This window comes from Pollachius pollachius (genome assembly GCF_949987615.1).
Source record: "Pollachius pollachius genome assembly, chromosome: 7".
Lineage (NCBI taxonomy): Eukaryota > Metazoa > Chordata > Actinopteri > Gadiformes > Gadidae > Pollachius > Pollachius pollachius.
The window spans coordinates 13937086-13961574 of NC_136940.1; the positions used below are offsets into that span (position 1 = coordinate 13937086).

Here is a 24489-nt window from a genome sequence, read left to right on the forward strand (position 1 = left end):
AATGTTGATCATAGAGAGCACTTTCAATGTATATTTCAATGTCTGACATCAATGTTGATCACAATCTTCAGCCTGACAATATCTCAATGTTGATTCAATCACGTTTTGCTATCTGGAACATAACTAAGTGTCCAAGGTTGTAGCAAAGATATGTATTTTTTAAACGTTCACGTTTTTTGTAGGCCTAACTGAATAATCACAATCACGATAATAATTGTGTTGACACGATCCTGGACAAATATCGATATTCGATTAAAAATTTCGATGCCACGAGGAAACCAGTTTTTTCCAGAAAAGATCGTAGCCAAAGTAAACAGAGAATATCTCCACAACTGCAAGGGCTATAATATGTCATCTTGGTGTCAAAAGAAAGATTGTACAACTGAAATATTCAATGTGGATACTACTTGAGTGAATGAAGCTGGAACACAGCATCAATGGAAGATTACATTTCTACCTGAAATAATTATCAGTTGGTAGCCCCGTCGTGCTATGAGAAACAAACTGTTAGATATCTTAAAATTTTGACACTTGACACGTCTACTTAAAGTTCAGGGCAAATATAATCGAATGTTACTAAGCCAAACACTCGCGAATAAACATATGGTCACTAGATAGCGCTGAAGAATATGTGTTCTGATTGAAGGCAATTTATCTTTTTCCTCAGAAACCTTTTAGTCATTGATTGTAAACACCATGTTTAATTGCCAAATTTGGCTCAGACACTGGATTTTCTTTTTATGGTGGTTTTATGCGATCAGATCTTTGTTGACAAAAACAATAAAGGTAAGATATAAAGTACAAGAATAATCTTCCCACAGGGAACACTCAAACAAGCATTATCTTTGGAGTCCAAGCCATGACTTCTAACCACCACTAGATGGAAACAGAGAGTCTAGTGTCCCAACAGCAGGCTGCGCTAATCTGTATTGTGGCCCCAAAAAACGTAAACCGGAAATGGTGGAACAGCTCTCTAGAACAAAACAAAGAGCAGGCTGTCGTAAGTCATTGGTATCAGCAGAAAGTGTTGAGAAGTCAAGAAGGATTGTTGTTATTACTCGCTGAACGGAAAAATCGAACAAATACGATGGCTAGTAATAAGAAGATACTGGCGTTGTCAGCTCTCGGGCTTCTTCTTGTTGAAGAAAGATGTTGCTGGCGAAAAATAAGGAGAAATCGCACTAAGTGGGTGAAGTAATTGAGACAACAGCGACAGGCTTACGGAGCTTTCCCGAACTCAACTTGTTTCAATTGTGATTATTCAGAAGGATCAATAAAATTCATATAAATCATAGCCTCATGTATCATTATCACTGCAAAGTCGATTATCACGTCATAGATGCTCCACCAATCAGATTGGTCTGACTTAACTATTTAGCCATGGTCGATTTGACATGTGGTACGGCGGAAGAGAACACAGACGGGGTGTCCAGAACACCGACGGCTTTGACGATGGCCGATCGCAGAGAACACAACAAACCGACTTGTGTCACCGAACTGGCCAGACTGTCTGATGACTGATCTGGTTGGTGTGTCTGCGCCTTTAGGGGGCTTCCAAAGAAGTTCATTCTTGCAGAGAGGGAGAGAAAGATAGAGCAGAATCAGCCTTGTTTCCTACTTGTCGTGGTTGTCCCTCCTCTTGCTGCGCTTGCTGCGCCGGGCCATCTTGCCCCTATGCTTGGTCTTTCGTGCCGGGCCCACCTTGATGGACGTGTTCTCCAGCGCTGTGGTCTGCAGCGCCATCTTGTTGCCACTCTGAGTGTTTCAAAAACACAAGAGGAGGGGGGTGAGGAAAAGCCGGGACAACAGGCAGGGGGTAATGGTGGTTTTCTTACTGTCAAGGTTATGTATATAATGTATTGTAGGGCGATAGAGAGTTTGACTTCCAGCTGAAAGGTTCTGGGTTCAACCCTTTATGTAGACAGTCTACCTTTAGGAATCGATGGGCAAGATGCCCTTCCCCTACTACCTACTCCTTAATGATCTGCGTCCACAGTCACTAAAGCTGCTTTCACACATACATGTAAGCCCTGCTATTCTCCTGATGGGCGCTATATGTGAACAACATATCCTGCCATTGGTATCCTGAAAATATGCTGATTTTCTTTCGGTTTTTCGCACTTCACGTTAGTGGGCGTGTCGATGATCCCTTGGTCTGCATTTGCATGTCATTGAGGGGCGCCCTATAATCAGCCTGCCTCTTGTTCGACCCTAAGTCATATCCCGCCCCTTGCAAGCCCACCCCACTAAACCCCACCCATTGATTCTACTGATCGCAGCGACATCGATGTCTGCATATAAAACATTAAGTGTAAATAAGTGTGAATCACCCTCAGGGTCGAATGTTCTGATATACAAATGCGGCGAAGAGGCTGAGGACATGTGTGAAAACGGCTTATTTTGAGTACAGTATCTCTCAATTGATTCAATTCTACCAGGGAAAGGAAACAGTGAAACTTAGTCCAGTATGAACCCAGTCTGTGGTACCTTCAGCAGCAGCTCTATCATCTCAGTGTGGACCAGGCCCTGGACTGACTCTCCGTTGACGTGGGTGATGAGGTCACCAGCTCGGAGGCCTGCCTCATGAGCGGGGCTTCCCTCCTCCACACTCTGAAGTGGAGGAAGAAACACACAGCCATTAGGTCAAAAGGCCTGTTCCATTCTTTAATTCTTTAAACGCTGACGCAAATGCATGTGATAATTTAAGAGAAAATAGAACACAATGGACTAAGCAGAAACATATTTTCTCAACATTTTAAAGCAAAAAATAATGTTCAGAATGTCTAGAATGTTTGTCCCGTAAACTAATCTGATATGGATCTGGATTGTACCTAATGTAGACTAATCTAATGTGAATTGTACCCAATTCAAAACAATCAGTCTAGATCTAGATTTTACTTTATTAACTAAAATGAACTGATCAACTATTTAGATCTGTTTCTAGATCCTGGTCCGAGACTCACCGAGACCATGTGGTGCACGGTGTAGACGTCGCTGTCCCCCATGTATACGCGGATGGCCTGCAGGGTGAAGCCGTACTTCTTCCCGGAGGTGTGGATGACGATGGGGGGCCGCAGGTTGCTGAGTCCCAGGGAGAGGTCCCTGCTGGGGGAGGTCTCTCTGGACGAGGGGTTTGAGGACAGCGAGCGGGAGGAGATGGGACTGGCCTGCAGGCCGCCCAGGGAATCACCTGGGGGAGGGGAAACAGGAGGAAGCGACAATGCGTGTGAGAAACATACCACATGCTTTCACACACACACACACTTAGATTTAGTGGATAAGAAGTACTAAAGTCACGAGTAATGATTTATATGTTGCACTTTATAATGTGAAGCTGATGAAAATTTAGGGGAAAAGAAAAGTGGGCCATCTGGACGAATTGCATTTTGAGAGAGGTGTACATAAGCTACTGTTGTGGCCTAGGTGGGCTACACAGGTGACGTAAATCTACGTCAACTGTCTACGTCACCTGTGTAGCCCACCTATACACGCAGTGTACCTACGGAGGCTAGTCGATTCATAAGCCTGATCTGACAGTACATCTTTACCCGAGGTGAGGATGAGGGAAAGGGCGGACACGGAGGCTGACTTTGGGACCTTGCCCCCGCAGGGCAGCCGCTGGCGGTCCGGGGTCTCCAGCTGGTTCCCGAAGCGCCGGGGCCCCGCGGGCTCCTTGGGAGATGAGTGTTTTGCCCCAGTGCTGTTGCTGCGGATACGGATTCTCCGCAGGCTCGACACCACCACCTCGGCTGTGGACCAGCACCGGGCCAAAGTTTAGTGTGGGGGTTGGGGGGGCGTTGAGGGGTAAGTGCAGCCACTGAAGTAACAATGAATCAAATAAAGTTTGAAAAATGCTATCGTATAGAATTAATAGAATTAATTAAAATCTCTAGTACTCTGCATCAGATTGACATATCCTGGTAGGCAGTTCTTTGTCTTTTTGTCTGTGCGCTCGCATGACTGTATAGTCATACAGATTAGAATAAGGTGAGGTTCATGAATACCTTACATTAGTATATGCTTCACGTGAACATCCTAAAATGGCGCAATTTCATTGGTTCGCTATCTCGGGATATTGGGCGATATCCCATGATTGTTTACATCGTCATCTCATCACGCTAACAAAAACAAATAAACCGCTAATAAAAACAAATAAATCCTGGCAATTCTTTTTTATCTGGTTTATTTTTCACGTGTAGTATATACGAACCAACCAGTGTCGAATATCAACTCTCACTTTTACAATTTCAATGTTGGATACACTAGTGTAAAAGAGAGTTGATATTGGACATTGGTTGAACCAGTCAACCAGAGGACGAGTGTTTGGTTGCGCACCTTCATCATCAGTGGAGAAGGCGAAGCGAGGCATGGTCTCCAGGCTGTGGGTGCTGCTCATCACCAGGGGGCTGGCGCTATGCTCCGACTGGGAGGAGCTGGAGGAAGCTCGCGCTCTCAGGCTTTAACACACAAACCATACATGCACACGGTTACGAAGAGGTTACACATTAAAAGTACTAGCAAATGAAAGAATCCTAGTTTGGATGAATTTACAAATAAAAACTTTTATTTGTAAATTAAAAACCTTCCTCAATGAAGAAAATAAACCAAATGAAAAGTCCTCAAGTCAGGACATATTTAGAAATTACAAGCCGGATTGGAGGAGCCCTCAGGACGCTGAATCTGGCCCCTACCATGTGTTGTGTCCTGGGTGTCTGAGCTCCACACTACTCTGCCTGTATTGATCCCCAAGGCCGGGGGAGGGGGTGAGGCGGCTGCAGTCCCAGCGGTCCTCCTTGTCCTCGCTGTGGCTGCGGTCCGAAGAGAAGCTCAGGTTGGAGGGTGTGGGCAGGTGCTCTGTGCTGCTGTACACCTGGAGGGGAGGGGGAGTGAAGTCTAACTGTGCAAGGTATATTGTGGAAAATGTTAACTAACAGTTATTTGGTTCTGATATATTCTATATGCATTTGGTTTGTCATATTTCATAGCTGAGTTCCAAGTTGGGTCCATCTGCCTAATTCTGTTTTCAAGAGTATTCTGCAGCTTTATGCAATATTCAGATTATTTGTTTTTTCTTATTTCCAAAGTTTTCTTACCATGTCCAACTGCCTTTGTAGTAACCCATTTTAAAGGTACCATGGCATGCTACTTTATGGATGCCTTAATATAGATATTAATGGGCCCCTAACACAGCATTTGAAGACGTTCCCGAAATTCAGCCGTGGTGGTGAATTACAGCCACTACGAGCCAGTCGCACATTGAGCTTTCCTCAAACGCGCCGTTTCGGTGTATTTACCTTTAATGCAAATGAGGAGGAGAGGGGCGGGTCAAGGAGGAGGGTGGGGGTGTGGCTCTGAGCAGCTTGCGACCACGGTACCATGCGCTTTGTGTACATTGGCTGTATCGCAATGGCGAGGCGCACACAGCCTTTGGCCGTATTCTGTAAATATTCTAGAACACTCCGGGGGCTCCGGCGAGAGTCCTAGAGCTCTATATCTCAATAATATCATATTATACATAGATATCTATATCACATAATATATATTATCATGGCCAAAAGCTTTATGTGCTTCCAGACGATATTATGAAACTCAAACGACTCCGTCGGGTTCTCCAACGTCTCTGGTTCTTTCCACTTCTACATCAAAACGGCATTTTTTAACCACTAATATTAATTAACATAGCATCCAACCAATGCAGTAGCATGACTAGGGTCCCTACACATAAAACAAAGCATCAACAACTTAGTTAGCGTACCGGGAGTTTACTAAAAAATACTGTTTTACAAGTCTGTGCCTTAAAAGTCACAGTTCAGTACGTACCTCGGTTTTGAAGTCACAGCACGGTACGGTTCATAGTTACGGGGAAAAATTAATAAAACTGCTTGTTAGTCAACAACGGAGAATGGCTGTAGATCAGCAGCAATGAAAACACCAATAAACTTGGTTATGGCATTTGCATTTCTGAATTCCCAGACTGAGGTTGTTGAAATAGTGTCGTGAGCTGGGTCTTTTCACAGTAACGGTGATAGTAACACCTGGATGTTGCCTTTTCAAATGCGTGTGCATGTTAAAGTGCTGTACGTAGACACGGAGAGCCCTCTCCGTAGCCGGAGAGCCTGTCGGAGACCCTCTCTGTAGCTTACGTGCACATCCAATATTTTTTTAACTATCCGTCGGCGCCATGACGCAACGGAGACGGCAAGGGCTGTGATTGATCCTCTAACAAAATCATTTCCGGAATCACTTCTGTGGTTTGACTTTGCACCTTAATTACTTTGTTCATTGTTTACTTTGCACCTTAAGGACCAATAAAACACAAAATAAGATTTGAAAAGCTTTGGAAGTTCATTTACAACACTGCTTACATGGTTTGTAGTCAACATATAAGATCGATCGGGCGGCGAATTGCATTGCGTATCCCAAATCCCGACGGAGAGCTGCTGAGGGGTCTCCGTAGTTACGGAGTCGGATTACGGAGTTGGAGAAGTACACTTTGGATAAACGGTCCGGGGGGAACTCCGACTTCAAGTTTAAATTCCGCATCGCGAAACAAGCCCTTACATTCGCCATATTAACGCTATGTACGCCACATTTATGCACCGCGGCCCACCTCTGTAACCACACCAAAGTGCCTGTACCGTGACGGTTCGGTGCATATACGTGTATCATTACACCCCTAATGTTTACAGGAAGTCCATAGAAGTCGATTACCGAATGCACCGGAGTTCAGTTCAAGGAAAGTTGTGGAATTTATACTTCCATGGAAATGCATGTTAAACTCCAATAATTGTTCTTACACAACTTGTTTATTCCAAGCACTCGACAGCATAACAACCCATTATCGCCACAACAGCTGGAAACAACTCACTGCGCGCTCCCAGGTAAATGCCTACCGTAAATAAATTAATAGTGGCGCCAACACTCGCTAGATATTGTCACAAACAGCAAAGTATAAAGGGTTAGTTATTGTTAGACTTGTAAAATAGTCTTTTTTAATAAACTCCTGGTACGCCAGCTAAGTTGTTGATGCTTCGTTTTATGTGTAGGGACCCTAGTCATGCTACTGAAGAGGTTTGTTGCTATTTTCAGCAATATTAGTGGTTAAAAAATGCAGATTTGGAAGCATTCACACTGCCCCTAGCCAATAATATGGAAGCCATTTGGGCTGCTCTGGGCAAGCTCTATACTCAATGCTTAACGAAAAAAGTGTCTGGAGGGCTTCTTTTCTTTTCATGCCGAAAAAGACCCTGGGTTCAATTTTGGGCGGAATTATAGTTTAAGGCAGGGGTCGGCAACCTTTTGTATCAAAAGAGCCATTTTGGCCCATCTCCCGCAAAAAAAAAATGTTTGGAGCCGCAAACTTTTTAATTCACCCCCTCCCTGTGACACTCTGTAAAAAAAAACATAGTTCGTTGCATTCATGAAATTATAAAACAACAAAGAGAAAGCTGTTGAAGAACATTTTATTGCTGTTCTAACAGGAAAACCTCAAACTCTTATGAAGAGGAGAAATAACTTTGAAATAAATCAAACATATAGAACGAGTATAATAAGTCTAAACATAAAGAACATAGTTCGTTGCATTCATGAAATTATAAAACAACAAAGAGAAAGCTGTTGAAGAACATTTGATTGCTGTTCTAACAGGAAAACCTCAAACTCTTATGAAGAGGAGAAATAACTTTGAAATAAATCAAACATATAGAACGAGTAGGCTATAATAAGTCTAAACATAAAGAACACCTAAACAGGTAAACATAGGTTTGTTGTCATCCTCTTGATTTTTCCTCGGCCACAGCAATAAACCATCGAATCTGAACAAAAATCAAAATAACACACCAGCTCAGTTTCTAAAATATATATTTTTTGGTGCAAAATAATAGCCTATTAAATTGTAGTGTCCTCACCTGTTTAATGTGATTTCTGTTTCTGAACATCACTGCTGAGCTTTTCTATGTCGGGGCTGTAGGACGTGACCTTCATCTTAACGCAGGATTGCAGGCTGACATCTGTGAGGCGTGAGCGATATTTTGATTTGACATAGTTCATGTTAGAAAATATTTGCTCGCATAAGTATTTGGATCCAAAGATGGACAGGACTCCAAAGGCATACTTCTTGATGTTGTGATAAGTTTCGGGAATTGCATTCCATGTCTCAAACACAAGTTTGTCGGGTTTGGGAAGGTTTTCTATTTCGCTCCATTTTTGTTCTCGAGCGAGAATAGCCTTCCGACGGGCGACGTCTTCGAGATCAGCTGTCAGACTTTTGAACTTGGACACCCATACCTCTTTGTCAGCTATGTCAGCCAGTTCAATTTCAAGATCGGGTTGACTCACGAAAGTGAATGCTGACATGTTCAGCATGGACGGGTCGATGTCCAGGGGTGTGACGGGGAAGGATAATGTGCTTTTTTCCTTTCTGAACTCACTGAATCTTTGTCCAAATGCAGTTTGCATTGCAATGATCGTGTGCTGCAAGTACTCACAATTGATGTTGTGTGACGTTTTGAACTCTCTCAGGGAGGGGAAGTGAGAGAACGTACCTTTCTCCACATCTCTGGCAAACACTGTCATCTTGCGCTCGAACGCCAAAACATACTCCAGCAGCTGAAGGGCAGTGCTTCCTTTTCCCTGGAGACTTCTGTTCAGCATGTTAAGGTGACCTGTCATATCCACCATGAAGTGCAGCTTTTCCAGCCAATCTGGGTGTTCCAGTTCTGGATAGGTGAGGCCCTTACTTTCCAGGAAAGTTTTCACTTGTTCCAGACAAGCCGCAAACCGTTTAAGCACTTCTCCCCTGGACAGCCACCGGACTTTGTTATGCAGCAGGAGATCGCTGTCGACTTCATCTAACAATGAACAGAACTGTCGGTGGTTTAACCCTTTTGCCATTATTTTGTTGACTATCTGAATGACAAGGTCCATCACCTCTTTGCATTCGGGGGGAAATGTTTGAGCGCACAGTGCTTCTTGGTGCAGGATGCAGTGAAACGTCAGCAGCTCTCGACCCAGCGACTTCTGAAGTAAAGTAATAAACCCCTTCTGTGTTCCTCTCATACTAGGTGCCCCATCAGTAGCCACTGACACCATGTTGGTGGTATTTATTCCTTTGGCTTTTAAACAATTCACCACAGCCTCACAAATGTCCTCCCCCCATGTTTGGCCTTTGAGCGGTATCAACTCAATAATTTCTTCCTGCGGCCCGTCAGAGTTCACGTATTTGCATAACAGCGCTAGTTGTTCAATGTCGTTCACATCACTGGACTCATCACAGGCGATGGAGAATGCTGGAGCTGAATTTATGTCGTTAATTTGTTGACTGGTGATGTTTTCTGACATCTTAATGGTCCTGTCCTTTACGGTTTTTGCAGAGAGAGGCATATCTTTAGTTTTCTGAACAATTTCAGTTTTGTTTTTAAAGTCCGAGAATAGATGTTCTGATATTTTAATGAATGTCTCTTTCAAGTATTCTCCATCTGTGAATGGCTTTCCGCACCTGACGATCTCCTGAGCTGCCGCAAAACTAGCAGCAGTTGTTGAATTTGGAGACTTGATCCATTTCTTAAAAGTAATTTTACTCTGCTCACATTTCCGCAGCAGTTCCGAAATCGCTCTTTTCCTTTCATCTCCTGCTTGGTACTTTTCAGCAAATGCGGAGTGTTTGTTCTGGAAATGTCTTTCAACATTACATTTTTTGTTATTGGCTAATTTCTCGCCACATATCAAGCATATAGGTAAGCCTGCATCAGTAGTACTGAAAGCAAATGAATCTGTCCACGCTGAATTAAAATCTCGATTTTCCTCTGCCACTTTTCTTTTCTTGGATTTATCCATGGTAAGTTTACTCAATATTAGTCAGAGAGGGAGTTACATGGTTAAATCTTTAGCTGTCATGTGGCATCAGGGATAGCCTACAGTAGCCTACAGTAGACTACAGTAGCCAGTCAGCAGCGTCAACCGTTGACGTTCTACGTGATCGGTCATGGCCAGCAATGTAAACAAGGAATAGATAGCATAGCATAGCATAGCGATACAATAGTCAAGTAATGAAAAAACTGTAAGGACCTTTATTATCAAAATATAACGTACTGAAACTTTAATATTCAACACAGCTAAATAACTTTTTGACTACAAACTTTAATGCTGTAAACCCTTCTCGCTCAGTATTCGTTCGTGCAATTGGCTGTCAACGGTGGATGCTGCTGATTGGCGGCTCACTGGCATGTCCTGCCTCCTGCCAATGGCAGCATCTAGGCTACTTCCTGATGCCAGATGCCAGTTAAAGATTTAACTCCTACTGGGATTAGCCACCTGCAAATCAACGAAGCTTTGTCATTCACTCCCCCCCTCACGGTAGCGCTATTGCGCATCCATTGCGACCTCTCGTTTAGTTGACGATATATATAAAAATATATATATAATATATATATATATATATATATATATTTTTTTTTTTAAGAAAACTGCAGGGAGCCACGGCTGAGGGGCTAAAGAGCCGCATGCGGCTCCGGAGCCGCAGGTTGCCGACCCCTGGTTTAAGGGAAACATGGTATAGCAAGACTGGTTTGTACCTTGCTGAAGCGATGGGACCAGGAGGAGAACTGGCGGATCTCCAGGGAAGACTCTTCATCATTGGTTTCCTCATCCTCGTCAGAATCCAGGTGGTGGTATCGCTCTGAGCGGGCTGTAAAAACCAAGGAAAACCCGCTTTGAACAAGATGTAAACAAGTGTAAATCCGCAGGGTTAATTTGTTTACCCTGAGAAACCCCATGTATTACTTCATCAAACTGAGACTCAAGTAAAGTCGATTTAATTGTTTTGTGTTAACCAACTACCAACCAACCAACCACCCATCAACCAAACTATTGTGTAATTTATGGTCACTAAATGACACAATAGTTTAGTATTAGTGTTATGTACTGCCTCACTTAATTTAATTCAATGACTTATTACGGGCAGCCCACATATTTACCATTAACTTGCTGAGTTTAGAGTGCTGTAGAACGTATTAGCCTCACTGACATTTAGTATTAAACTTTACCAAGAAAAATGACCTTGATTCAAGTACTAACGAGACAATGTGCTACGTACTGTCGAAGTAGCTGGTGTCATCCTCTGCCTCCAGCTGTGGAACAAACTCTGCTTTCTGCCTCAGCAGGCCATTCCAGTCCAGGTCCTTGAAGAACGGGTGCTGCTTCACCTCCATGGCCCCACCTACCACCACACGCATGCACAGCACCATTAGGATTCAAGGTTTAATGAGGTGTTCGAGATGCCTCGTACACCTCCCGCACGATTTGCAAAGTGGTAATTCTCCCAGATTTCTTGCGGCATTTCACCGAGGCACGCCCTCCTTTTGGTCATTATATCTCGGGATTCTTAGTCCACCGAGTTCAGTGAGGTTGACCATACAACTCGACAAACGAAAATGGCTACGCCCCTAATGAGATGTATTTTCTTTGTATTTGTGCCACGTTGGTCGTTTTAATGTCGATTTTAAAACAAACTTCTTACAACTGCTGCTTTAAATCAGTCACTAATTTATAATAATAATAATAATTCATTATATTTATATATCACTTTTCAATGACCCAAAGACGCTTACAGTGAAGGGGGGCACCTAACTCACCACCACCAGTGTGTAGCACCCACTTGGGTGATGTACGTCAGCCAATCTGTGCCAGAACTCTCACCACACACCAGCTTGAGATGGAGAGTGAGGACGGCGCCTTCCACAGCACAGTGTCCCCGTCACTGCACTGGGGCATCTGGATGGATGAGTGAAGGGGCCAGAGGGAAGAGTGCCACCTATTGGCCACCACCCGACACCACTTACAGCACCTGGTATTCCCGGGCGGTCTCCCATCCAAGTACTAACCAGGCCCGACCCTGCTTAGCTTCCGAGATCTGACAAGATCGGGCGTGTTCAGGGTGGTATGGCCGCCTGATATATGCATTGCACGGTCTCGCTGTGCGTGCAATACAATGTCAAGTTGTGTTATTTTTTTCGAGCTGGTTCGCCAAAGAGGCTAATGTAGATAACAATAACAAAGACTGTTCTTCCCTGACTTGTCGTGTAGCGATGGCCGAAAAGACACGGGAACACTATAAGTGCTACAAGCCAGGTAATAACGTCACAAGAGCAACTTGTGCGGTCGGTGTACGAGGCATCTCGAACACACCACCATTTGTTTTCCCTTATATGGTCTGGGATTGAAGTAAAGGGTGATAATTGACAGGCGGGTGAGACATTCAGAGGTCAGATCCGTTACCTGTGCCCAATCGCTCCAGAGGACTCTGCTTCAAGAGGCGGACGATCATGTCCTGGGCCTCAGGAGGCAGGGCATCCTCCTCTCCCGGCCAGATGATGTCATCTAAGGGTTACAAAGAAAAAGAGTCAAACAAGTTCAACTCTAGTCATGAATAATAATGTATTATTCATGTAGATTAAGTTTAAAATTAGCACAGAGCATCACTTCATTTAAATGAGTTCTTTCTTAATTAGGTCTCACACACACACACACACACACACACACACACACACACACACAGGAGCCGAAGTCGTCCTTAAAACCAACTATAAAAGAACATTTACTCTTTGCACATGCCATCGATGCCTGGTGCTTATGCACACTGGAAAAACTTTGATGTGCAGGGAAAATTATAGATTGTGAATAGTAAGACACAAGCGGTACATGAAACGTTTTGTCCATACTCCAAAGCTACTATTTCCCCTACAAATAATAGGCAACAGGTGAATAATGACATGTCATTTTGGCGACAGCTGTTTCGAAAAGAAAAACATTCATTTGTCATTAACAACATATTTGAATGCAGAATTTAAAGCAAAACTAAACCTCAACACTGTAATCAAATGGGGGGGGAATAGGCGCGATCGAACAAACGTCGTAATGCTTCACGATTGGCTCAAACTTAAGACTTCCTCATTTCTTTGTGCAAATAACAAACAGAAGACGTGAATGCACTTTTAGAGGGCCCAGTTCCACCACAGCTACTCACCGCTGACCACTTGTCCAAAGAGCTCTTCCGGGGTGTCTCCGAAGAAAGGAACGCACCCAACGAGGAACTCGTAGAGGATGACCCCCATGGACCACCAGTCTACCGGCTTCCCGTAGCCTTGCCGCAGTATCACCTCTGGGGCGATGTACTCCGGCGTACCGCACACCTACACCAGAGATATGAAGTAAGATGGAGGACATGGCAACGCATGGGAGAAGATGGTAAGAGGACATAGCAAAATAATCTCACATGGAAGAAAAAGCAACAGAACCTAATGCTGAGGACATAGCAACAGAACCCAACATGGTGGACATAGCAACAGAACCTAACACGGAGACATAGCTACAGGGTCTAACATGGTGGACATAGCAACAAGGCCCATCATGGTGGACATTGAAAAATGACATAGAAAGAGGTTTCTCCATTCTAAGATGCATCACAATGTGGACATGGGGGATTCTGTGACAGAAAATAATCTGAAGTTTGTTAACATAATTAGGCTGACATGAAAAATATTTGTTAGGAATTTTGTTTCGCAGGTGAAAATTGTATTTATTTTCAAGTGTTCCTCACTGCAGATCCAAATGGGTGGAGCTTGACGTCCAGCTCCTTCCAAAAAATAAACCGCTGCTCATAAGGAGCTCTACACATCCACCCACACCGTAGCATTATACCAGTGGTTGGCTGTCAGGGCCAGCAAGGCCTTTTCTGCTGGCCTAAACACTATCACAATCACTGACTTATGTTTTAATTTTCTTTTTCCATGAATATGTATTCAATTATTTCCAATAGTCTATTCTCTTCATTTCATAGCTTTTCTCTTGGTTGCGCTGCTTCCACTAGTGTATGTTTATATTAAAGCTTTTATCCAATCATATTTCAGCCATCATCACGCCTTCAGAATCGATAGTGCTGGCGTATGTAGCTTAAAGTAAGTGGCAATGACGCTGTTGCTTTAACCAATCCGATTTTGAGTTGGCAACACCGAGGCCATCTAGCAGGCGTCCAGTGACGTCGGCATTTTCACGTCCTTTGATTGGATGGTCAGAGAGGTATTAGTCAGAGCCAGCAAAGCATCTATAGCTACCGGCACAAACTAAAATAAAGTGAATAATAAATATATAAATAAAGCGATTCCCTGAAGCAAATTAAAACTCACTCCAGAAACACGACTGGACAGACCCGACTTTCAGCATTAGCCTCCATGGCGATAGAAAGGGACTTATTGTTGGAACTGAAACGCACAGATCAACTGTACAACAGAGTAATCAAACTCTTCTTGAGGAAAGAAAGGAGGATGGACTTTGCGTACAAATAATCAGTAGTTTTGGTGAGTAATGCATTTTAGTTAAACGTTTTAATATTTTTGTCATTTAATTAGGTTAATATTGATGTTTCTGCTAGAGATGATGCATGTATGGCAGCTGTGGCTACAGTGAAAATAGACTTGTTGAATTGTCCTCATTGGGTTTCTTGCTTTAGTAATGGCATTCTTTCTTGCTACATGAGATAACTGTCTGTGATGCAACGCCCTGTTATACTGCATTTCTGTGTAATATTGACGGTTTCTATAGCAGTGGAGTCATAATGATGGCATTAAGAGGTGGATTAGTTCATGTAGGACAGGGGTTCTCAATTGGTCTCACTCTGGGACCCACATTTCCCATGGTCATTAAGTTGTGACCCACTTTTATAGTCCTTAAAACCAAGCAAATGTATTTTTTTAAAGGCTTTGAAAACTCAAGTCTTTAACATAAATATACATGTTTTTATTGAACAAAGTACATTTCAGAGCACCAGAGAACCATGACAACTGCGTACAGAAGTGAATGAAATAAGTATCAAACATGAAGTAACAAAATGGAGACCAACAAAATGAGATATTTGACTTCTATCTCTGCATTCAAAGCACATTCAGAAGAACTTGAGGAGGACCATGCAACAGCATGCAGACAAAAGTGAATATCAAATTGCACAAAATAAAGACCCACAAAACAAACAAGGCCTTTTCACTGCATGCCACATTAATGAGAAACTGAGGAGTACCATGACAAGTGAATAAAATAATCAAAAGTGCACAAAGTAATTAAGGCCACACAATTATATATTTCACTTCTATGTAGGCCTATTCAGAAATAATAAGGAACTTAGGAGGACCATTACAACTGCATGGACAAAAATTATAATATGATAAATATCAAAAACAATTAAAGATCTACAAAACAAGATCTGTTCACCTAACCTGTCATTTGGGGAAGTCAGTGAGACAGCTGGGCATGTGGTTTATTCTTAATGAGAGTTTCAAAGTCTGGGAGGACAGTAGACAGAGCTACCCTCAGATCATGCTCATTGTCCAGTCTGTTTATCTGCTTTGACGTGAGCTGCAACAAGGTGGGAAAGCCACTTTCACACAGAGAGGTTGTGCTGAATGGTAGGAGCGTTTTGACTGCAAGAGTCGCGAGGGATGGATACTCACTCATCACATCGCTGCACCAGAAGTGGGAAAGGGCTACCTCGCCAAATCTTTTTCATCGTCTGGTCACATGACAGCTCCACCAGCTGATGCTCTTCGTTGCTCGGCAACGTGATGCTTTCCATGTCGATGCGGAAGGGGTCGCGTATCCAAGCATTATTATCTCTGTATTTCTCAGGGGAGTAGTGGTCAAACTTGAAGTTTAGTAAGTGGTTAAAGCTTGAAGTTTAGTAAGATGCGCACTGAGGGTTTTTTTCAAGTCACTTTTGGCCGCGGTGTCCAGCTGCTGTACTTCATGGCAAGCATTGGGAAACATGTACAGTCTGTCTTTGGATAAATGATTTACCCACAGTGTGATTTTTTTCTTGAATGCAGCGATTTTGTCGGATTGTTCAAAAATAGTGTGTCTTCTTCCTTGCATAGACACGCTTAATGCGTTGAGGTGCTCAAACACATCAGCAAGATATGCAACTCGTGCCAGCCAGATTTCGTTGTCAAACAGTTCAGCATATGGGGAGTTATTCTCTGAGGAAGGTGGCGATTTCTGTTTTAAGTTCATAAAAACGTGATAACACCTTACCCCGCGATAGCCAGCGGACTTCTGAGTGATACAACACTTGCATGTGCTCGGAGCCCAAATCTTTGACAACAGCTTTGAGTAGCAGCGGCTGTTTTTTGCACTCCGTTTTATGTGGTTCACGACTTTGATTACATCTTTCATGGCTTCGTCGAGCAGCGGTGTTACACCGAATTCTGCGACCCACCGAAAAGTGTGACCCCAGGGGGCGCTGTTGCACATTTTCTGCAAAATGCAAAACAAAAACATAAAGATCTCCCCCCACCGGTGGGTCCTTCTTTTCTTGATACTAACATTAATTCTAAACAGTGTTTTACACAGTAGACTATAATAGGAAATGCTCAAAGGTAAATCAGCTTAATTTAACACTGACTGTAGCTTTTTATGGGTAAAGAAGCAACGGTGAAGGACCGTACTGAACGCCTTATCATTGTATGGGTCTATAAAATGCTAATCAAATCAAAACAAATGTATTAATTAAGCACCTTTAGTAAAAAGGTAATTGGTTGGGGGAGATCTAATGTTTTATTTATGTGTTTTTGTCATGCCTGTCTACGCTTCAAACTCGTGCATATTGCAGAAAATATGCAACAGCTCCCCCTGGGGTCACACTTTTCGGTGGGTTGCAGAATTCGGCGTAACACCGGCTCCATATCCATGGTGCACTATATCAGTGGATTCGTCCATCTGCAGGGCATAATAGGGGCTTGCTTGGACACGGGCTGTGGTCTGTTCTTTAATATTACCAGACATGTCCTGAGTACGTCGAGCTAAAGTATCATTGGACAGCGGTATAATTTTCAGTCTGCTGCTGATTGACCCAGCACCTCTCTCACCATATCCATGGCTGCAGGTAAAATAAGCTCTTCGCCTATTGTGTGGGGTTTCTTCACCTTTGCAATACGGTGAGCCACGTGGTAAGAGGCACGGAGAGCTTCCTCTTGTTTGGAGCAAGACGCTGTCAGACACTTCTGTGAAGTCCTCAGCTTCTGGAGGTGTCTTTGAAAAACCTCCAGCTGCTTGTCTTTACATGCAGGATGTTTAGTATCCAAAAGGCGCTTCAGTTTTGATGGTTTCATGCTCTCATTTGCAAGCACTTCACTACATATAACACACTGGGGTTTCTGTCCCTTATTATCCTCAATGAACGAAAATCCGCATTTTAAATACACCGGGTTATATTTACGCTTCGCCATCGCACAAACACAAACTTAAAGTGAGCTTCAATCAAATGGCAGTTACCGTGGCTACCGCGCCTAGGCGGCTGCACGTGGCTGACGCGTGCCTTTCAAAATAAATAATTTTTCAAACATCAGATGCGCATGAAATATTATTTACTTTTTTTGACCAGCTGTCCGCGACCCATCCAGAACGGGTCTGCGACCCACTTTTGGGTCACGACCCACCAGTTGAGAACCACTGATGTAGGACACCAGTGAAGGCCTAGGTGTGAAATGCACGGCCCGCCACTGCGTTATACAATAGGTGTCCGAGAAGCTTAACCCCCTCTCGGACGTCAGTCAATCACCGGCTCTCTGGGTCTAGAGCAGGGGTCAGCAACCTTTTCAACTTGCAGTGCCAGTTTTACATTTTCTCGTTAATGAGTGTGCGTTAAAGCTAGGGTGGGTAATTTTGGAGAAAACAGCCGTTGAGATTCCGTTGTGTTCTCTCTGGTCCCTCCCTGCCACGCTCTACCTGCTGTAGCTCCTCCCTCCGAACGTCAGTTATGCGCGTTCAAGTGAATTCAGTTACATTGATAGGAAGACGAAACACCATGTCAGATTTCGAGGTAATTAAACATTAGTGCAAGGCTGCTGCTAGCTTGCAACAATGTTATAACAATACATGGAATATCATATGCTACACTTCCCTCGCTGTGCTAATCTTGGCAGTTGTGTCAAAGTAGCTTTTACACAAACGTGACTCGGACATTATCCACAGTTGCGTTGAGGCCTAGGCGACGTGTGATCACAATCTCTGTGTTATTCCTACAGGTTAGTGTGACCATAACTAACACATACAACGGACCGGAAAAGAACCATGGGCCGATGCAAGACATCCTACGGAACCGTATTGAAACGGTTACATTACAGAACCGTAATGTAACAGTTATCGTGGCTCTGCCTAGTAAAAACCCATACCAGCCAACACTTTACATATTCTTCACAATATACCATGGAGAGATATCACTATTCCTTACCTGTCTATAAGAAATGTAGCCATCTCAGCGTCCGATTTTACGTTTCTCAGGTCACGTAACTCTCTCCATCGCTCATAAGCCACGCCAATGTTTACTCTGGTTTTATTTCGAGCTCTCTCCGCCTCCCATTTTGTAGCTGTCCTTTCAACAAGTGTCTTTCCTCTTTTTTTCGCTGTCTTAGCTGTGTTAGTTGTTGGTATCCGGGGAATGGGAAATTTAGGGGCCGTTGATGAAGACATTGCTATTCATTTGTTGTCGCCGTAGTAGTGCAAAACTGTCAGACTGCTAGGCTCGTGAACGCTCACGCAGGGACGCACCAACGTCGTTGCCAAGGTGAACGGACTGTCCCACAGACAATATGAACGGAGAATCAAAGCCTCGCTCTGATTGGTCAAGTGTACATGAGCGGTGGCAATTTTTGGGGGCGGCACATAGAGGCAGGGGAGAGCAAAGTAATGGGCAGATATTCTCAGAGCACTTCACCTACATATAGCTGACTGGCTATTATGACAGTTTTGCCAAATTTTTACAGTAAAAAAATTACCCACCCTAGCTTTAAGCAACAACATCTTAAAAATTAAGCTGAATTATGACACAGCGACCTAAAACATTTCCAGAAGACCTGGAATTTTACTATTTCCATATAGTCCACAATCATGCGTCAACATTTTAAATGTTCTTTTGGTTGTTGTATTTGCAATATTGGCATACAAATTATAATTACATATGTCCCATCTTAAAACACCACTTTCAGAAACTCATTCAAAAACATATTTGCAGAAAAATTGAGAAATGTAAAAAACGAGAATATAAGAGAATGTTGGAACCATCCACATCAATATCTTTAAGACATGTACAGCTTTGCAAAACCATGTGAAGGCGATGCATAAAGGCCACTTGCAACAATATTTTAAATATTTTCTTCTCTATTACTCACAACTTAGGTTAAAAAATTATTAATTGATCCGATTTCAGACCACTGATTTCTGTAACTAATTTAAACATATTTGCACTGGGAGGAAATGCCCAAAACAGAATAAAGTGCAAAAAAGATCGGTAGTAATGATTATGCTGCCGCATTGTCCTGTGATTTTTTTAAATAATAATAATAATAAAATAAAAATTAAATCTTTTTTTTTAATTTTTTTTAAGTGTGCCAATGATTATGCTGCCCCGTGCCAGTGGTGGCACGCGTGCTTAGGGTTGCCGTCCACTGCAGAGCTAGAGGCTACTTGAACTTGTGCTCCCGAGTTGTATGAGTGAGTTGGATCTGGGCGGGGACTGGCGGCTGTAACCAAGAGTAGAGCTGGACTGGCTGGTTCAGACTACACGATTCTCAGATATTCCTCCCCGATTTAACATGTCACACTATACGATCACAGAGCCAGGAAATTGGGCCTTGTCTCGTTGGAAGACTTGCAAGATATTTAGAAAATCTAAGGTTTAGAACTGACATAAATGATTTTTACATTTTTGTCATAAAGGTTCCAGTAGTTCTAACCCTTTATATCTGCTCATGCAGCAACTCCTCACAGTAGTTACGTTGCGCGTAACATGAGCGATACAAAGCACCCGCAGCAAACACGTAGCCTAGCAACAGAGCGTCAACAATGGATCCCGAGTACCTAGCACTAGGAATTACAGTGGGGCAAAAAAGTATTTAGTCAGCCACCAATTGTGCAAGTTCTCCCACTTAAAAAGATGAGAGAGGCCTGTAATTTTCATCATAGGTATACCTCAGCTATGAGAGACAAAATGAAAAAAAAAAATCTAGAAAATCACATTGTCTGATTTTTAAAGAATTTATTTGCAAATTATGGTGGAAAATAAGTATTTGGTCAATAACAAAAGGTCATCTCAATACTTTGTTACATGCCCTTTGTTGGCAATGACAGATGTCAAACGTTTTCTGTAAGTCTTTACAAGGTTTTCACACACTGCTGCTGGTATTTTGGCCCATTCCTCCATGCAGATCTCCTCTAGAGCAGTGATGTTTTTGGGCCTTCGCTGGGCAACACAGACTTTCAACTCCCTCCAAAGATTTTCTATGGGGTTGAGATCTGGAGACTGGCTAGGCCACTCCAGGACCTTGAAATGCTTCTTACGAAGCCACTCCTTCGTTGCCCGGGTGGTGTGTTTGGGGTCAGTGTCATGCTGAAAGACCCAGCCACGTTTCATCATCAGTGCCCTTGCTGATGGAAGGAGGTTTTCACTCAAAATCTCACGATACATGGCCCCATTCATTCTTTGCGTCACACGGATCAGACGTCCTGGTCCCTTGGCAGAAAAACAGCCCCAAAGCATGATGTTTCCACCCCCATGATTCACTGTAGGTATGGTGTTCTTTGGATGCAACTCAGCATTCTTTCTCCTCCAAACACGACGAGTTGAGTTTTTACCAAAAAGTTCTATTTTGGTTTCATCTGACCATATGACATTCTCCCAATCCTGTTCTGGATCATCCAAATGCTCTCTAGCAATCTTCAAATGGGCCCGGACATGCACTGGCTTTAGCAGGGGGACACGTCTGGCACTGCAGGATTTGAGTCCCTGGCGGCGTAGTGTGTTAGTGATGGTAGCCTTTGTTACTTTGGTCCCAGCTCTCTGGAGGTCATTCACTAGGTTCCCCCGTGTGGTTCTGGGATTTTTGTTCACCGTTCTTGTGATCATTTTGACCCCACAGGATGAGATCTTGCGTGGAGCCCCAGATCGAGGGAGATTATCAGTGGTCTTGTATGTATTCCATTTCCTAATAATTGCTCCCACAGTTGATTTCTTCACACCAAGCTGCTTACCTATTGCAGATTCAGACTTCCCAGCCTGGTGCAGGTCTACAATTGTGTTTCTGGTGTCCTTTGACAGCTCTTTGGTCTTGGCAATAGTGGAGTTTGGAGTGTGACTGTTTGAGGTTGTGGACAGGTGTCTTTTATACTGATAAGGAGTTCAAACATGTGCCATTAATACAGGTAAACAGCCTCTTAAAGAAGAAGAAGTTACAGGTCTGTGACAGCCAGAAATCTTGCTGGTTTGTAGGTGACCAAATACTTATTTTCCACCGTAATTTGCAAATAAATTCTTAAAAAATCAGACAATGTGATTTTCTGGATTTTTTTTTCATTTTGTCTCTCATAGCTGAGGTTTACCTATGATGAAAATTACAGGCCTCTCTCGTCTTTTTAAGTGGGAGAACTTGCACAATTGGTGGCTGACTAAATACTTTTTTGCCCCACTGTATGCTGGCGGTTTGAGGTTTATGATAGGTTATGATAGCTATTAGCCAGTTGTGGGCCGTCAGGGCCAGCAGGGCCTTCTCTGCTGGCCCTGTCAAGATCTAAATAATATATATATATTATTTTTTTTCAAAATTACTTTAATTTGTGTCTGACCGCATCTTAATTCCATATTTTTTTCAGTACTTACAACATAATTCCAGAAGGAAAACCGTTTTTTTTTTGTAAGGCTGAGCTTAGCTGAATAACACATCACAACTAGGTCACATGAACCGGCGGGGCTGGCACTAAAAGCATTGCTACCCTTTCGCTGAAGCTGCCACCTCCCATTGGATAATAAATTTGACTGACGTGTGTAATCAGCCAATCAAATGTTGATGTGTAGTAATAGAACGACCCCAGGGCCCAGCAATATGCCGGCGCTGGCCCCCGGTGATGTCATCAGCGAATTTCGAATCGTTGGCGGTACAGAGTTGATAGTGAACTACCATGGCCACCGCCTTCACAGCACCTAGCGATCCTGTTTCTGATCTCCTTCGTTTGCCTTTTTAAAGGCGATCGTTTGGAGAGAAGACAGATTTAATTTCAAGAGGAAGACCTACACCGAAGCCTGATGGGCTGACCCAGGCCGGTAAAGGCTTTGTGCGGCACTTTACAGAGTGCAACTACAGCCGCTATGACTGGCCAACGGCTAGCACCGTTCAGAATAACCTATTCTACTCGCCGTGTTTGCTGTTCTACATCAGTGAGGGGACATGGAACAGCGCCGGATTTAGCAGTCTTAACAGCTTCACCAAGGCAGCTTTAAAGCATCAGGCCATGGGTGATGGGTGAGTTTTACTTTGCAGTTTTACTTTCATTTTTGTTAATGAACTGGCGTTGTACTTGTAATATTGTCGCTATAGGCTACTTTATTGAATCTGTTGAAGTTGCGAAAGCATCCGGTGAAAATAACAATAACTGTGAACACTTGTTTTTGTGTCATGTGTGTGATGTGCAATCTGGTTGCGGAGTGACATAAGGAAAGATCTGATGGTGATGCTGCATTACTCTAGCTCTGCGGTAATGCAAAGTGGTGTGCGTGTGCGCTGTTGTTGTTGCTGAAGATCAACTGTCTTGTTGTAGATGCTATGCAGTAGCGCATATTGTGGCTGTATTGGCACCTAATATGAAATTTGGGTGCATGTCTGAGTGTTTGGGGGTTGGCCGTTGGAGGAGTTCGATACTGAAGGCCCTGACTTAAATCCCACGGTACGGTACTGCTATTAGCACGTCAACAGCTGTTGGCTCCTACCAGGTAGGTCAACAGCGTCGGCTATTTCTCGCCAGGCAGCCAAGAAGGCCATAATCCGGCCCTAGAATGGCGCGGTAAAAGGGCTAAACAGGCTGGATGCCGGCCGGAATCCTGCCATGTTACGCCGTAACATAAAGCTGTGTTGACTTTACTAGTTTCTCTACAGTATAATACACTACAATGTATTGACCACCACTAGCCAGTGGAAAATACATTTGGGTCTAGTACAGTGTTATATTTGTATATGTTAGGCTATATACTGAGATGGCAGTGTGCGAAATACCCGTCAATATTCGGGGATGTCCTCATCTCCAGATTGTTGCGCAACACCGATCTAAATGTTCTCAATATGCAGTAGCCTAAGCCATAACATTACAATATTTCATGGATGCAAGCCAGCATGATAGCCTACATGACAACACATACACACACACACGCACACACTTAAAACACACTCGTAAAGCAAGACTGACATAGGAGCCTGCATTGGCTAAAGTTGTTGGGAAGCACGTTATTTTATAACAGGGAGAGGCAAAGTTGTGCATTACAATGCAAACACGACAATAATTGGCACCATTCTTGCGCACTCAGAAGAACAATGAACTGAATAAATGCTAGGTATATAGCATATTGGAGACGGGCACACAATCAGTGCACTTGCAAATGAGAGCCTGCAGTATATAATAATGAACTGAATAAATGTGTGCCCGTCTCCGTGAATCTAAATAAATAGTTTGATAATTGGCAAATGAAAAAAAAAATCTATTTTCGATATGTTTTACAATTAAAGCTCACCATGTCCAGTATTCAGAATTTAAAACATTTATTCACAAATAGGCTATGTTTTATTTTTTTGGCAAGCAGAGCCAGCCAGTCCTGTGCGAGTGTGCACATTAGCCATGTGCGCCAAACAGAAGAAAGACGCAATGTATAGAACTGATTGTTGTGCATAGGTAGGCCTACTGCAGGGTTAGTCGTGGTTGGTTGTGGTCTTAGTGAAACAGCCTAGCCTTGGAGTAGTTTGAGTGATTGCGTGATTGTGCGAGAGAGAGCGCACCTGCCGTGGTGATGTTTGGCTTGTTGTGGGCTTTGTGTATGTGTTCAATGATGTATCTGTCTGATTGTATTAGCTGTAGATGGATGGTTAAATAATGTCACAAGATCGGTCATACTGCAGGCTCTCATTTGCAAGTGCACTGATTGTGTGCCCGTCTCCGATATGCTATACAGGCCTACCTGGCATTTATTCAGTTCATTGTTCTTCTGAGTGCGAAAGAATGGTGCCAATTATTGTCGTGTTTGCATTGTAATGCACAACTTTGCCTCTCCCTGTTATAAAATAACGTGCATCCCAACAAATTTAGCCAATGCAGGCTCCTATGTCAGTGTTGCTTTACGAGTGTGTTTTAAGTGTGTGTGTGTGTGTGTGTGTGTGTGTGTGTGTGTGTGTGGTCATGTAGGCTATCATGCTGGCTTGCATCCATGAAATATTGTAATGTTATGGCCTAGGCTACTGCATATTGAGAACATTTAGTTCGGTGCTGCGCAACAATCTGGCGATGAGGACATCCCCGAATATTGACGGGTATTTCGCACACTGCCATCTCAATATATAGCCTAACATATAAAAATATAACACTGTACTAGACCCAAATGTATTTTCCACTAGCTAGTGGTGGTACCCTAACCCTAGT

General features: G+C 43.2%; 1 protein-coding gene across 7 annotated transcripts in view; it reads right to left on the minus strand.

Moving 5' to 3' along the window:
- Window positions 1–24489, minus strand: part of LOC307078113 (microtubule-associated serine/threonine-protein kinase 3-like) — a 119042-nt gene that overhangs the window by 16222 nt on the left and 78331 nt on the right. For all 7 annotated transcript variants that reach the window (XM_079739729.1, XM_079739728.1, XM_079739730.1 and 4 more), the window contains 10 exons: window positions 13022–13187; window positions 12274–12375; window positions 11093–11215; window positions 10572–10684; window positions 4692–4870; window positions 4336–4457; window positions 3549–3749; window positions 2964–3190; window positions 2488–2610; window positions 1619–1755 (listed from right to left, as the gene is read on the minus strand). In XM_079739729.1, coding sequence (XP_079595855.1) covers window positions 1619–1755; window positions 2488–2610; window positions 2964–3190; window positions 3549–3749; window positions 4336–4457; window positions 4692–4870; window positions 10572–10684; window positions 11093–11215; window positions 12274–12375; window positions 13022–13187 — 1493 coding nt within the window. The remainder of the gene's footprint in view (window positions 1–1618; window positions 1756–2487; window positions 2611–2963; window positions 3191–3548; window positions 3750–4335; window positions 4458–4691; window positions 4871–10571; window positions 10685–11092; window positions 11216–12273; window positions 12376–13021; window positions 13188–24489) is intronic.